The 15,341-nt window shown below is 46.2% G+C and overlaps 1 protein-coding gene across 9 annotated transcripts in view; it reads right to left on the bottom strand.

The window, feature by feature from the left end:
• Nucleotides 1–15,341, bottom strand: part of BCL2L11 (BCL2 like 11) — a 46,206-nt gene that overhangs the window by 30,294 nt on the left and 571 nt on the right. For 2 of the 9 annotated variants that reach the window (XM_027129024.1, XM_027129027.1), the window contains exon 2: nucleotides 12,608–13,002. In XM_027129024.1, coding sequence (XP_026984825.1) covers nucleotides 12,608–12,989 — 382 coding nt within the window. In that variant the 5' untranslated portion in view covers nucleotides 12,990–13,002. Of the gene's footprint in view, nucleotides 1–12,607; nucleotides 13,003–13,926; nucleotides 14,566–14,845; nucleotides 15,131–15,341 lie in introns of those variants that run through there. The other 7 variants (XM_027129028.1, XM_027129021.1, XM_027129025.1 and 4 more) reach the window with 7 other exon arrangements.

The raw sequence follows: 15,341 nt of genomic DNA, 5'->3' as shown, positions 1-15,341 counted from the left end.
CCAGTGCCCGACACAGCACAGGACCAAGGCGGCCGTGTCTTAAAGGACAGACGTTCGCTTTGGGTCCACAGGACCTCCACGGAGAAGGAAAGCAGTCTTAGGTAACATGCCCCGGCACGGGTCCTGGCCACTGACCAAGCAGAAGACCAGAGGACAGTGACCAGAAGGTGAAAGCAGATGGAAATTGTGTCACAGGAGGAATATACACTGAGACTGAGGCTGACCCAACAAAGGAGGAATGAAGACCACTGGACTCCAGTGTGGGAGGGTGCTGGTCCACGGGGAGTCCCATCCAACACAGGCAGGGTGACCACAGACCAGGGGCGTGCAGAGACTCGGGCACTGGGCAAGTGCTCTGATTCAGTGGTTTTAAAGTAGGTCAGGAAGCAAGACGTCAAGACAGTCGAGCATTCAACCGGCAATTATGTGCATATGTCTATCTAGAAATCTAATACCACAAAGGCCCTAAATACTAACCAAAACAAATCAGTGGATGATTGCTCTTTCTCCTGCCTTAGAGTCCAATCACACAGAACTACAAGACTTAGCATTTTCCTAATGAGAAGTTCCCTTATGGCATGTGCAATCAGACTTGTGTCACCCATACATTTTCAGGCAGTGCGTTTGAGGGTGGCGAGGTGTGTACCCTCTGAGGGCACGTCACCAGGGGAATCACAACAATAGATACTGCAGTTAGTATGTGAAAAAAGTGGCTAGGATTACTGTTAAATCGCTTCCTGACATTAAAATCCTACTATTCCGTATAGAGAATAAAAATAAAGGGTGAAAGAGGTGATTTCTAAAATTCTGAGTAGTACTTTGCAACCAGAGCCAATCAATAGCAATCATAAATAGTTCAAAGAAGATACAGATTTTTAGCTCCATGAAGGTGGGGTCACCCTACTCCCCCAGGTCCTCCTTTTTACAACTAAGCACGGAGGACTGAGAGGGGAAAGAGAGTGGGCTGCCTGGGGACCACGGGGCTTGAGGAATGACAGGGTGGCGAGTCCCCCGGTTTGCTCATACCCTCCATACCTCCCGACCAGGGCACTGCGGAGGCCTGCAACGTGATCTCCAACAGGCAGAGAGAAAACTATCCAAGGAAAGCTGTTCTCTTTAGCCAAAGGACTGGGGAATGGGGGCCCCCAACAGAAAGCCTTTTGGCCATACCCACCCTACTGCAGCTGAACACTGCCCGCTGCCCATCCCCCTGCCCAGCAGGAGTGGTTGGTGCTCTGAAACCACTCAGGTGGTACTGGCAGGTTAGGCAGGGAGCTGACCTCCCAGGCCCTGCCCAGTGGAAACAGATGATGCTGTGATTCCCCCCACCCCCTCCAGGGCCCCAAAGACAGCTAACGCTCCCCCTTGACTATGCAGCATGGAGGTGGGACCAGGCAGGGTGAGTCGCCACTACACACACACATACACACCATGTATCAGCGGGCCCAGCCCCCACCTCCACCCAACGCTGGTGAGCAATGAGACAGAACAAGTCAGAGTGAGTCAGCCCTCACTTCCCCCACCTCAGGCCTCGGGAAAGGCCTAGCGGGAAGCTGAACCTGCCCAGCCCCCGGCAGCAGCAAGACTGAATGAGGTGGTGGAAAACAGAGCCAGTGGCCCACTGATCCCCCACCCCAGCCTCAAGGCTCAGTGGGACCTGGTGGGTCACTGAGCCTCCACGCCCACCCGGCATGAAGGAGAACAAAGGGGAACTCACACCCAGCACCAGTAAGGGGAACGAGGTGGTGGAAGGCAGGGCTGGTGTGTTCCACCCCTGCCCCCAGCCCTCACGCTGGTGTAGACAGGGAACAGAGAGGAACTGAGCTTTGGCCCCCGCCCTGCAGAAACAAGGCCTGCAAGTCAGCCCTCCACCTTTTCCCCCTCCAGGTGTCAACAGGGGCCCAGGGAGCTAAGCGTACACCCCTGACTGGGCTCCGTGAAGCTGTGCTGGTCGGTGCCCTGCTTTTGCTGGGAAAGTAGCAGCAAGGCCCAGGAGGGATCTGAACGTCCACCCCACCCGGCAGAGGCAGGCAAAATTTTAGAACTGAAAAATACATTTAAAGCAGAAAAGCAAAAAAAAAAAAAATCACTGGAAAGGACCAAAAATAGAGTGGAAGTGACACAGGAGGGAATCAGCGGACATGAGGCTAATCAGTAGAATTTAGTTAATCAGAACAAAGAGAATAGATGATGAAAAATGAACAGTCTCGGGGACCTGTCGGACCACAACAAAAATACTAATACTCTTTTATCACGGAAGTCCCCAAAGAGGCAGGCAGGGACTGAAAAAATACCCAGAGACACAATGGCTGAAAACTTCCCAAACTTGGCAGAAAATATCAAACCACGGATTTGATATTATATATATAACTCAAATATATATATATTCGAGTTAACCTTGAAATGGATAAACCCAAAGAAATCCAAGCCACATTAAACTTCTGGAAACTAAAAGACAAAGAAAAACCCCTGGAAGCAGCCAGACAGAAATGACACATTACTTACAGGAGAACAATTCGAATGACAAAGGATTTCTCACCTGCAACCATGAAGGGCAGGAGCAAGTGGCATGTTTTTCAAGCACTGAAAATAAAACCAACCGTCAACCGCAAATTCTATAACCAGTGAAAATATCCTTGGGGGGGGGGGGGGGGGGCGGAAGCGAGGGGAAATAAAGATATTCGCGGATGAAGGAGAACTAAGGATTGTTGCTAGCAGGCCTGTCACTGAAGAATGACTAAAGAAGTCCTCTCAACAGGAAGGAAATGATAACAGAGCCTTAGGACTTCAGAAAGGAAAGAATATTGGAATGGGAAAAAGTGGGAGCAAGTAACTAGCCTACTTCTCAGGAGTTTCTTAAATTACATTTAGCAAAAGAGATAATGTCATCTGACATGGTGCTCAGTGTATACGGAGGAAATATTTAAGACAATTATATTTGAAAATCGGGGCAGGTAAGTGGACCTAAATGGAAGAAGTAAGGTACCCACACTGCAAGTGAAGTCATAAAATGGTGACGCCACTGACGCTGGTAGATTACATCTGCATAGTGTAACAGCAGAGCAATATATGTAAAAACACTACAAAAAAAGTCAAGATGGAATCCTAAAAAATGTTCCGATAACTCACAGTAAGGTTGAAAAAAAGAAAATAGGAAACAGAAACACAAACAGAGGAAACAGAAAGATAGTAAAATAGCACACTTAAGCTCTAACATACCAACAAGTACCTTAAATGTAAACAGTCTAAATGCACCACTAAAAGGACAGATTGGGTGTGGCAGAAAAAAACCAGTATCATCTAAAGATATGTTGTACACAAAAAAACTTATTTCAAATACAACATAGGTAGGCTGGAAGAGTAAGCATGGAAAAAGACATCCCACGTAAACATTGCTAATATTTTTTACAAAAAACAGGAGTGGCTATGCTTTATAGCAATGATAAAAGGATCAACCTAACAGGAAGATGTAGTTCAAAATGTGCAAACACCAAACAGTGCCTTGAAATATACAGAGCAAAATCTGACAGATATGAAAGGAGAAAGAGACAAATCCACCATTACAGTTGGGGACTTCAACACTACACTGAGCAGTTGACAGAACTACTAGACAGAAGATCAGCAAAGATATAGAAGAACCAAACAACACAACCAACCAATAAGACTAAATCGACAAATATATAATGAACATGCCAACCAACAACAGCAGAAGACAGGTGTTTTTTTTTCAAGCACTCATAGACCATTCACCAAAAACAGACCATATCCTGAGCTGTAAAACAAACCTCAACGCATTCAAAAGAACTGAAATCATACAGAGTATGTTCTTTGACCATATTGGAATCAAATAAGAAAACAATAACAGAAAGACAAGACAGTCTTCACGCACTTGGAAGTGAAACAACACATGTCTAAGTAATCTAGGGTCAGAAAGGGAGTCTCAAAGGAAATAAAAAGAAAACACACAGAAGTCAATGGAAATGAAAACACAATATACCAAAACATGTGGGATACAGTTAAAGCAGGAGAGAAGGGAAATTTATGGCACTAAATGCTTGCAGTAGAAAGGTCTCAAAACACGACTCTAAGTTTCTACCCTCAAGAAATTAGGAAAAACAAAACAGACACAAAGCAAACAGAAGAATAATAAAACAACAGAATTGAAAACAGGAAAATAATAGAGAAAAGTCAACAAAATAAAAGGCTGGTTTAAAAAAACACAACTGGGGAATTCCCTGGTGGTCCAGTGGTTAGGACTCTATACTTTCACGGCTGTGGGCCCCAGTTCGATCCCTGGTCAGGGAAGTTAGGTCCCACATGCTACAGGCAAACAAGAAAAGAAAAAGTGTTTAAAAAAACAAAACTGACAAACTCTGATAAAGATTAAAAAGTAAGAAAACATAAGTCACCAATGTCAGGAATAAAATGGGCTATCACAACAGATCCTGTATCCATTTTAAAAGATAATAAGGGAACACTATAAACACTTCATAGGCTCAAAAATTCAACAACTTAGAAGAGATGGACCCATTCCGTGAAAACCACGAAGTTTCCACAAACCACAAACCAAAACTCAACCAAGATGAAAGAGATAACCTGAATAGTCCTATAAACACTAAAAAATTGAATTTGTAATTTAAAAACACCCAGAAAATAAATCTCCAGGTTCAGATGGTTTCATTAGAGCATCCCACCAAACATTTAAAGAAGAATTATTACCAATTTTACAGAATCTCTTCCAGAATAGAGCAGGAGGGAACACTACGCAACCCACTATTAAGGCCTTGATCAAAACCAGACAGTCTTAATACAACAGATAAATACCTCTCATGAACTTAGGCACAAACACCCTCCACAAAATATTAGCAAATTCAATTCAGCAATTATGAAAAGAACTACACCCTGACCAAGAAGGATTTATCCCAGGCATGCAAGGTAGATTAATACTGAAAGTCAACATAACACAGCATATCAACTGGCTAACATAAGTCACATGATCATATCAATTGATGCAGAATAAATGTTTTATAAAACCCAACATCCATTCCATTCATGATAAAAACTCTCAGCAATCTAGAAATAAAAAGAAACTTCTTCATATTTTTAAAGAGCATCTACAAAATAGCTACTTCATACTTAATGGTTAAAGACTGAAAGCTTTCCTGTTAAGATCAGGAGAAAAGGCAAAGATGTCTGCTCTCACCACTTCTATTCACCACAGCACTGGAAGTTCTAGCCAGTGCATTAGGGTAAGAAAAAGAAATAAAATACAAATCAGAAAGAAAGAAATAAAACTGTGCCTATTTTCAGATTATGATTGTCTAGCTAGGTCTCCCAATAAATTTTTGAATTAGAGTTCAACAAGGCTATAGGATATTAAGATCAATGCACAAAAATGAACTGCATTTCTATACACTAAAATGAATATGTAGAAACTGAAATAAAAAATAAAGTACCATTAATAATTTCTCCAAGGTAAATAAAATCTAACAAAATATGCATAAGATGTTTATGCTGAAAATTACAACACCTGAAGACCTCAGTACTTGAAGAGACATTCCTGCTTATGGATTAGAAGATCTAACATAGTAAAGAGGCAAGTTCTTCTCCAAAGTGACTTACAGGTTTAACAAAATTCCTATCAAAATCCCAGCAGGGGTTTTGGTAGGCACAGACAAGCTTATTCTAAAATTTATATGAAAAGGCACAGGGCCTAGGCTAAAATCATCTTGAAAAAGTAGAATAAAGTCTGAAGAATCACTCTACCCATTATAATGGCTTCATACACAACCACAGTAATAAGGCAGTGTGGTATTGGCAGAGGGACAGATACATCAATTAATGGAACACCAAAGAGAAACTGGAAACAAACCCACACAAACCTGACAACTGATCTTTGACCAAGGTGCAAAGCCATTAGATTGAAAAAGAAAAATCTTTTCGACAAACAGCGCTAGAGCAACTGGGCACCGTAGTCCAAAAGAATAAACACTGACCTAAATCTCATACCTAACACACAAATTAACTCAACATAAATCAGAGATCTAAGTGTAAAATGTAACACTATAAGACTTCCAGGAAAAAAAAGAAAAACCTAGGAAAAAAATTTGGGGACTTAGAGCCTGGTGAAGAGTTCTTAGACCGGACACCAAAAGCATTACCCACAGAAGGAAAAACTGATTAAATGAACTTCATCAAAATTAAAAACTTTTGCTCTACGAAGAGGATGGAAAGACAAGCTACAGATTGGGAGAAGACATTTGTAAATCACATACCTGACAAAGGCCTTGCTTGAGTCTAGAATACATAAAAACTCTCAAAGCTCAAGAGTTAAAAAAATCCAATTGGAAAATGAGTGAAAGACATGAACAACCATTTCACAGGAGGGTAGACAGAGGCAAAAAACACACAAAAAATATTCGACATCATTAAAACTACAATGAGATATCATTACGCACAGGTCAGAATGGCTAAAATACAAAAGAGTGATAACACCACATGCTGGCTGAGATCTGGAAAAAATGGATCTCCCACACATCGCTGATGGAAATATAAACGGCACAGCCACCCTCTGGCAAAGTGTTTGACAGCTTCTTACAAAACTCAAGTACCGTAGAGGATCCAACAATTGCACTTCTGGGCATTTATCCCAGAGAAATGAGACTCATGTTCACAGAAAAACCCGTACAGCACAGTCCACAGCGGCAGTTCTGCTGCCCTGGTGAAGCCTTGGTGGCCAGTCTGATGGGTGGCTTCACCAGGAAGACTGTGCCCATGGCCTTCAACTGGCAGCTGCCCAAAGATGTACCAGAGGACAATGTGTAACGTCCAATGCAGGCTGGCAAATGCCCCCCAAGTGCCAGCTGTGCCAGGTCCCTGCCAGAGCTGCAAATGGTCCAAATGTCTTTCAACAGGTCAACAGCTAAACTGTAGCACATCTAATACAGCGTCCTGGGTGGATCTCAAAGGTATCATATGCTAAGTGAAAAAAGCCAAGCTCAAAATGTCACATATAGTTTGACTCTATAGCATACTCAGAAGAACAGAAGTATAGATATGCAGCACGGATTAGTGGCTGTCAGGGGTTAGGGGACAGGAGGGAGTTGGCTGTGATATACAAAGGTAGCAAGAGAATCCTTGGGATGGAACTGTTCTGCATCTTGACTGTGCTGGTGGTCACACAAACCTACACATCTGATGAAATTGCACAGAAGTAAATACACTCTCACACACACAAATGGAATGCATGTGAAATTGGTGAAATCTGCATAAGGCAGCTGGAGTCTATCAAGGTCATGTGCTGGCTATGATACTGTACTATTTAAACCAGGTGCTGCCATTGTGAGAAACTGGGTGAAGGACACACACATAGGTCCTCTCTGGGTTATTTCTTACAACTGCATGTCAAACTATAATTAGCTCACAATAAAGTCCTTTTAAAGATGTAAAACTTTAATGTCTAGACAGCTATCAATTACTAAATTTTGTTTGGAACCAGTAAAGAAAATTTTCCCTCTCTTTCGTCACTTTCTCTCCCCACACAGGACATACAAAGTGAATTTGTCTCTCTTGGTGTCCGAACGAGTGACCCTGGGGGGTCTGAAGGCCAGAACCAGGTCTTCAGGAGAGAAGATCCCATCTCTGTCACCAGGCTCCAGGGCACCCTGAGGTGCCCGAGGAACCAAACCACTCCGCCTTCCACCTTTCCAAAGCCTGCACATACCACAGAGTTTAAAGAGGTGAAACGAAACGGACAGTCATATTTGCCTGGAGGACAGACCTACAAGGCTCACTTGATGTTTAAGATGCTCACAAGATTAGGGTAATTCAACAAAAGCAACGTCTAAGTCAACAAAAGCAACCACAGGAATAAGTTCCACGGACACGATGTGCTTTGAGTGGAAGAATCAGGTCTGGCTTGCTAAAGCACAAAGCCCGGTCCAGCTCCGCCATCTGCCAGGCCAACCCAACCACTCTGCTAATACAGAACGCCAGTGGCAAATCTAATTTGAAAATTTTCTAGTAGCCACACTTAAAAAAAGTAAAAAGAAATCAGTCAAATTCATCTCAAAACAAACTTAATGGCCAACATATATAGGAAAAGATGCTCCACGTGACTGATTAGGGAGCTGCAAACCTAAACCACAATGAGTTATCACCTCACACCTGGTAAAATGGCTAGTACCAAAAAGATAAGAGATAACAAATGCTGCTGAGGATGGGAAGAAAAGGGATACTGTTGGTGGGAATGTAAATTAGTGCAGCCACTGTGGAAAACAGTATGGAGGTTCCTCAAAAAATTAAAAATACTTCTATCATATGATCCAGTCATCCCACTTCTGGGTACACATCTGAAAGAACTGAAAGCAAGAGCTCAAAGAGACATATGTACATCCATGTTCACAGCAGCATTACTCACAATAGCCAAGAGATGAAAGCAACCCAAATACCCATCAACAGATGAATGGACGAAGAAAATGTGGTCTATACATACAATAGAATATTATTCAGCCTTAAAAAGGAAGGAAATCTGCTTCACGTGCTTTAGCAGAGATGACCCTTGAGGACATTATGCTAAGTGAAATAAGCTAGTCAGAAAAAGCCAAATACTGCGCGACTCCAGTCATGAGGTACCTAGTTAGAGTCATCAAAATCGCAGAGACAGACGGCAGAATGGTGGCTGCTAAGACCTGGGTGGGAGAGAAAAATGCAGAGGTGCTTTACTGGTTACTGAACTTCAGTTCTGCAGGACGAAAAAGTTCTGAGAACCGGAAGATGTGAAGATACTCAACACGACTAAAGGGTACAGTTAGAAACAGTTACGATGGTAAATTTTGTGTTTACCACACACACACACACACACACACACACACACACACACACGAAATATATATATATATAATTTAACCCCCATATTCAAAAATCTCAGCATACAATTAATATAAAAATGACTGAGATATTTTACGTTCTTTTTTATATGCTAAGTTTTCAGACTCCAGTGTGTATTGACACTGACTGCACATCTCAGTTTGGACCAGTCCCATTTCAAGTGCTAATACTCACGTGTGGTTTCCCCACCGGGACTGTGCTGGGCTCGACCGTACCTGTCACCCCTACCTGACAAACCTTATAGCTGGATCCAAGTAACAAAACTTTTTTTTGACAGGTGTTGGCAGGGTCGTCTTCTTGCAAAACCTTTTGGGAAATCTTTATTTTTTATTTTTTTCACATTTTAATTAATTTATTTATTTTTAAATTTACTTATTTATCTTATACAGCAGGTTCTTATCAGTTATCTATTTTAAACGTATTAGTGTATACATGTCAATCCCAATCTCCCCCTTTGGGGATATCTTATTTGTCCTCGGTCAGCTCTATGGAAAGGGCAAAGCTCAAACGATGCTGAACATCTCCCCAGGACCTGCAGGACATCATGCCCCTCCCTCCGCCCCTACTCCGAGAGCTCACAGCTTAAAAGAGGGGCTGGTAACCAGCTAAAGCAGGCACAAGATGCTGAGGGATGGACGCGAAGAATAATGCAATTAGCTCCCACCCGTGATTTCTGATGTGCCAGGGAACAAGTAGAAAGTTTAAGTCATTTACCAAAATGACGTATGAGAGTTGTTAGTAACTAGCATTCACCTATATCCTGACCTTTCTCAGCTCTGATGTGCAATTGCTTTGAGTACATCTTCAAAGCACGAATTTGTACAGAATTTAGTACACATTTATATTAAAGATACACAGAGAATAAGCACACTCACCAGAAAAGGCACTCGGCAAACCAATACCTCTGCTGGTGATTCTGATTCGAATAATCAGCTCTTCACTGAGTAGGAGGGCATTTGTCAAGTTAATCCTCCCAGAGTATAAAGAGAATAAAATTTGGTGAAAGTGAAAAAACTGTCTCTCTCACAGCTGAATATAGCATTCTTTGAATATACCTTCAGAAAAATTGAAGACAGGGAGGAGAAGAGGAAGACGTTTCTAGTGCAAACACCCAACTGCTGTACATCCCAGACAAGAGTTTACTTTCTCAGTAGAACAAAGCACAAGAACAAAACTGCCACATACATGCTCTCCACCCCAAGTCACTCAGCAGAAAACTGCTCTGTGGCTAAAGGAAGCCCTAAGGAGGGCCTCTCTGTAACCTCACATTTGTGCTGCACTGGTTGAAACCAATATAATGACTTCTTTGTGAAAAAAATGTATTTTGCAGTAAATTATCAAAAGCTTCACTGAAGATCTTAATGGACATGGCTGAGTAAGGAGTACTAAACACGGCTATGTTTAGAGAACCCAAAGTTACCAACTCAGCGTATTTCAGGGGTCGCTGGGCACTGAACTATTTTAAGAATAGCCAGGGAAAAAAGTTACAGACTACAAAGGGTGCAAATTTTATTCTTTAATTTAACACACTCACATCTAAATCCCCTCCTCCCACCAGCAATTCCTCCCTCCCCCCATCCCACCTCCTCCCCCCACCCCACCCAAACAAATCTCACAAGAACTTAATACTGAAAACTTACCTTGGTGCATTCACTTCAGACAAACCCCTCAGAACTTATCATTTAATCCTATGCATTAAACTCTAAGTTCTCACACCAATCTACGGGAATGTAGTTAATACTATAAAATTACACCTCGGGATCCATTACTTTACACCTCACAGATAAAACCATAACTTTGCTTAATAATTTAGATTGTGATCTCTCTAAAGCTCTACATCTGTCATCTCAAGTAACAGTGCTTACCTTATAATTTGCTTCCTAAACGGCCCGTCACCAAAAAAAAGCATTCATGCCTATCCCTATTAAAAAAAAAAAAAAAAAAAGAAAGAAAACAAAACACTACCTCACTCACTATTCCTGGTTAAGGAAGGAATATTTCAGGGAAGGAGAAACTATTTCCATGCCCTAAGCCACCTGATAAAGGGGTCTGCACTGAAAAACTATAATGGCTTCCAGAGGATCCTTAAAATACATGGGGTTTTAAACACGCACACCATGAGGCCCCATTAATTCATTTAGTAACTCGTTTACTCGCAAGTCCTCATATAGTCAAGAGCATTTTCAAGGGCAGAAACGTATATGCCAGCACCAAGACCTCATAAGGCTAAAATGAGCTCAGGAGTAGCAATAAGCAATAACTAAAGTAACAGCAGTAATAACACTTCCAGCTCCCTTCCCGAAGGAGGGGTCCTAAGAAAGCATTTAGCAGGAGACACGCAGCCAACGTGTACAGCTGCTGGTATTTTTGTCATCTGTCTGCCACTTCCGAGGTGTGCCCAACCTCTGACAAATGACCGAGGTCCTGAGAGTCTCGCGAACTCTGCAACATGGGGACGGACCTGCACGGTTTACTGAACTGAAGATTGTGAAGACTGAAGTCTACGGTATTTGCAAAAGTAAGATTTGTCATGTGTTCCAGCAGTTACGTGGCTACTCTGATGCTTTTGTTTTAGTTAGCCTTTGGCATGGTGTCACCCACATTTTAATAGAATCTATGCTGGATTTCTTAATTGGAAATGCCGCCAACCTACTTGTATCTCTTTAACGCCGAAGGGCTCATCTGAACAAACTGTAAATGAGATTCTAATAAATCCTGATCAAGACATGAACCTTTTCCACTACTGGGGAACAGCGATTTGAACCGACACACTCCCCCCTTGATCAGGGTGGTAAGCACTCTGCATACTCAAAGCCATACCTTGGAGGCTCACAGGTCAAATCAAGCCCGCAGATGTTTTTACTTGGCTTACACAGTGCTTTCAAAGTTCTAAACAAGTTGCCAAAGCATCAGGAGATGTGGCATCGAAATCTGCATTCTCGGACTATCTGGCCCTATAGGAAAACCTACCACCTTGAGACCACACGCCCTCACAGCCCCAACTGGGAGCAAAATGGCCAAGGGCAAACGCTCTCCAAGCCGCCATAATCCCCACCAGGTCAGTTCCCTCACCGAGGGGATTGCCAGATTTTTCTGGGCACTTCTGTTTGCCACTCCTCCTTCAGATTCTGAAACTGTCTTTAATCCCTGAAATAAAGACCCACAATCTAATCTCATTAGTACTATGTCCAAACCCTCCAAGCGAACAAAATAAACCCAAACAGGAATCTGAGGAGAAAACAAAATATTTTCATGGTTCTATGGTGGCAATGCTGATATGAACTATTTCATCTCCTTAAAATGTCATTTTTGAAAACGATTCACTTCTCTCATCCCTTCTTCCACACTCTTGGTTAGATTATTACTCTATCTGCCGTTAACTGATTGAGTCCCTTTCAAGTAGAATGTCATTAATGAGGAAATCTTAGGGGTTAGGACAACATGCCACAGTTGGATACTTTAATGAAGGCACCAGGGGTTCGAGATATACTGCCAATAGGCTGATGCTTGGACCTCAACTCATCGCTGCCACAGAACTTGGTAACGTGTTTTTTAAATGTTGGCTGGATGTTTTATTTGACGTATGCGTCATTCCCAACAAAACATGGACTATATCTGTAAAAGGATTCTCAAAGGGGGCTTTAAATGCTACACACAGTCTCTGGACAGAGACTCAAGCAACCACACGTGCACTGCCGCTCCCCCGGGCATTGCTTACCCATCGCACTGAGATAATGGTTGAAGGCCTGGCAAGGAGGACTTGGGGTTTGTGTTGATTTGTCACAACTCATGGGTGCCGGGCTCCTGTCTGTGTCAAAAGAGAAATACCCACTGGAGGATCGAGACAGCAGGGAAGATCTTCTCACGAAGATGAAAAGCGGGGATCTGGTAGCGAAAGGGCCGGGACTGGCCGGTGGGGCCAGTGGGCCCTGTGGGCTGCCTTGGGGGCAGCGGTCCCCTTCTCCTTCGGGATTACCTTGCCGCTCTGTCTGTAGAGAGATGGGGGCCCCAGGCCTGAGCTGAGGAGGCCTTTCGGCAGGCTGCAATTGTCCACCTTCTCTGTCACACTCAGAACTTACATCGGAAGGTTGCTTTGCCATTTGGTCTTTTTTTCTGCAAGGAAAATTAAAACTAGGGTTATCTTAAGCAAAACGATAATTACAATGAATACCTAAATGGGCAGACTTTCACCTATTCATGAAAAATCCTTAGAATTAATGCCCAACACTTTAATACTGTCATTGCTTATATAGCAATAGTTTTCCATACGCTTTTCCAAATAATAGTAAAAATAACCTGCATAACAAAGGTAGCATTATCTTTGTTTGGGGGGGTGAGGTGGGTTGGAGGGACTAAACTCCCTACCACCAAACAAAACACAGCAACAATGTCAATTACTAGTGGAACTAGTGCTCTAACACCACACACACACACACACACACACACACGTTTTAGGAGAGGCTGCTTGTTTGAGATCTATTCACATGTGCTCTTTACTCAGGCCCGACTAGAGTTAAGTCAGAAACTCCCAGCGGGCTCTCATTTCCCGGGATCAGATACACCGCTGGAGCCCAGGAGCGGGCGCAGATGCAGCGATTGCAGGCGGCTGGCCGCGTTCCCCGCTCCGGCCCCATTGTTCTGCCGAAAGTGCTGAGGACAGCAAGTCTGGGGAAGGTTTGGCAAGGGCCGTCAGTCGTAGTAAGTGCGTCACAATAGAGTTTGTAACTCAGCGCGGCTCGGCCCAGCCGGGCTCCGGCTCTCCGCCCGCCCGAGGTCCCTCCCGCTCCCGGCTCGCGCGCCCCTCCTCCGGCTGCGGGGGCGGGGGGGGGGGGCAGCGCGCCACACCGAACTCGCCGGAACTTCTCCGAGGTACACCCGCACTGTTGGGTGCACACCTCCAAATAGGAGGGGGTCCCCAAAGCCGTCCCCTGGCGACCCCTGCAAAGTCTACAAGTAACTCCGCACGCTGGGCGGCATCGGGGCGCGCGGCTCCTGTACCCCATAGACTCTCCCCTCCGAAGTCAATCAAGCCGAAACTCACGTCCGCCCCTTCCCTTCCGAGCGTCGCGTCCGGGCCGGGGCCCGGCGGCGCCCAGCCCGCGCCCTTCGCCGACCCGGAGCCCCCTGACCGTCAACACGAAGGCGGCCCGGGAGACAAAGCCCGGGACTCGCGGTCGGAGCGCCCGGGGCAGCGGAGAGCCTGCAACTCGCCGCCCGTCCGCTGCCGCGCTCCGCCGGGCAGCTGAGGGCTCCGCACGCCGCGTCTCCGGTACGCGCTACCCCGGCCGCAGCCGCCGGGAACATCCTCCGCCTCCTCCCGCTCCTCCCCTCGCGCACTGCGCCCGCCGCCGCCGGCACCGCCGACCTCCCCGCGCCGCTGGCGCCGGGTGCCCGCGCTCCCAATTGGCCCTCGTGCGGTCGCTCCGCGCCACAGCCAATCGCCTGCGGCGGCGGGGGCGGCGCCTGCCCGACAGGCCGCCAAAGGCCAGGCGATTGTTGACAAACTCGCCTCCGAACGCGGCTCCGGCCGTCGCTGCGGCAAGAGCCGCGGCGAAGGTTTCCGCGGCCTCGGGGCCGGAGGCTGCCCAGGCTACCCCGCCCCGCCCCTCCGCCAGTCCGGGCGCCGCGCGCGCCTCCGCAGCTCCCGCCGCCCCCAGTAGCCAGTCACCTGGAGACAAAACAGGACCCTCACGGCCGGCCCCAGACTCCAGTCCCAGCAGCCGACCCCCGCCCAGGCCCGCTAAGATGCGGACCCTAAAGGTCACCCCCTCCCCAGCTGTAGCCCCCATTCTCCTCCAACTTCCTCCCTCTTTCTCCCCGTGCGCCACGGGACACGCACCAAATCTGAGCGGCTACCCCTGGCCACCGACGCGCATTTCCGCGCGCACCCGTGACCACCGCAGACAAGGAACACATCCATAGCCCCATCCCCGGTGTCCGGCGGGCCTTCCACCACCTGCGCCAACCCCGAGTAACAGGCCCCCGAGGGCACGGCCCTGCCAGCCAGCACTGCGCTCGGGCACGCCCGAATCGCTAAGACGGTCTGGCCCCACGGTCCGGGCAGGTTCTACAGCCAGCGGCTGGTCCATCGCGTGGCCCCAGCGGTCGGAGGAGGCCCTCTGTCTCTTGCTGTCTGTGGACCGTGCGTCTGGCATCGTCCGCAGGGCACCCGCACACCGGACAGGACCCCCAGACACGTCCGAGAGAAAGGACGAACGCAGCAGTTGCCCAAAACGTCGGCCTGAACGAGTAAGAGGAAAAACCGAGTCCCGTCAGTTTAATCACCATTACTGTTCCATAAATCCTTCACAGCGGGCCCGCGCCCGAGAAAAGCCGAGACGCGAGTCCGGCTCGTACCTCGCGGCAGCTACTCGTGCGCCGCCGGGGCGGGCGGGCGGCGGCGAGACTTCACGGCTGGGCGCGCAGCCCAGTCCTGCGCGGCGGCCCCCAGC

Source organism: Aethalodelphis obliquidens, unplaced genomic scaffold (genome assembly GCF_003676395.1).
Source record: "Aethalodelphis obliquidens isolate GAN/ISIS:26980383/991018 unplaced genomic scaffold, ASM367639v1 scaffold35, whole genome shotgun sequence".
NCBI classification, from domain to species: domain Eukaryota; kingdom Metazoa; phylum Chordata; class Mammalia; order Artiodactyla; family Delphinidae; genus Aethalodelphis; species Aethalodelphis obliquidens.
This window is presented reverse-complemented; position numbering and strand designations above follow the sequence as displayed.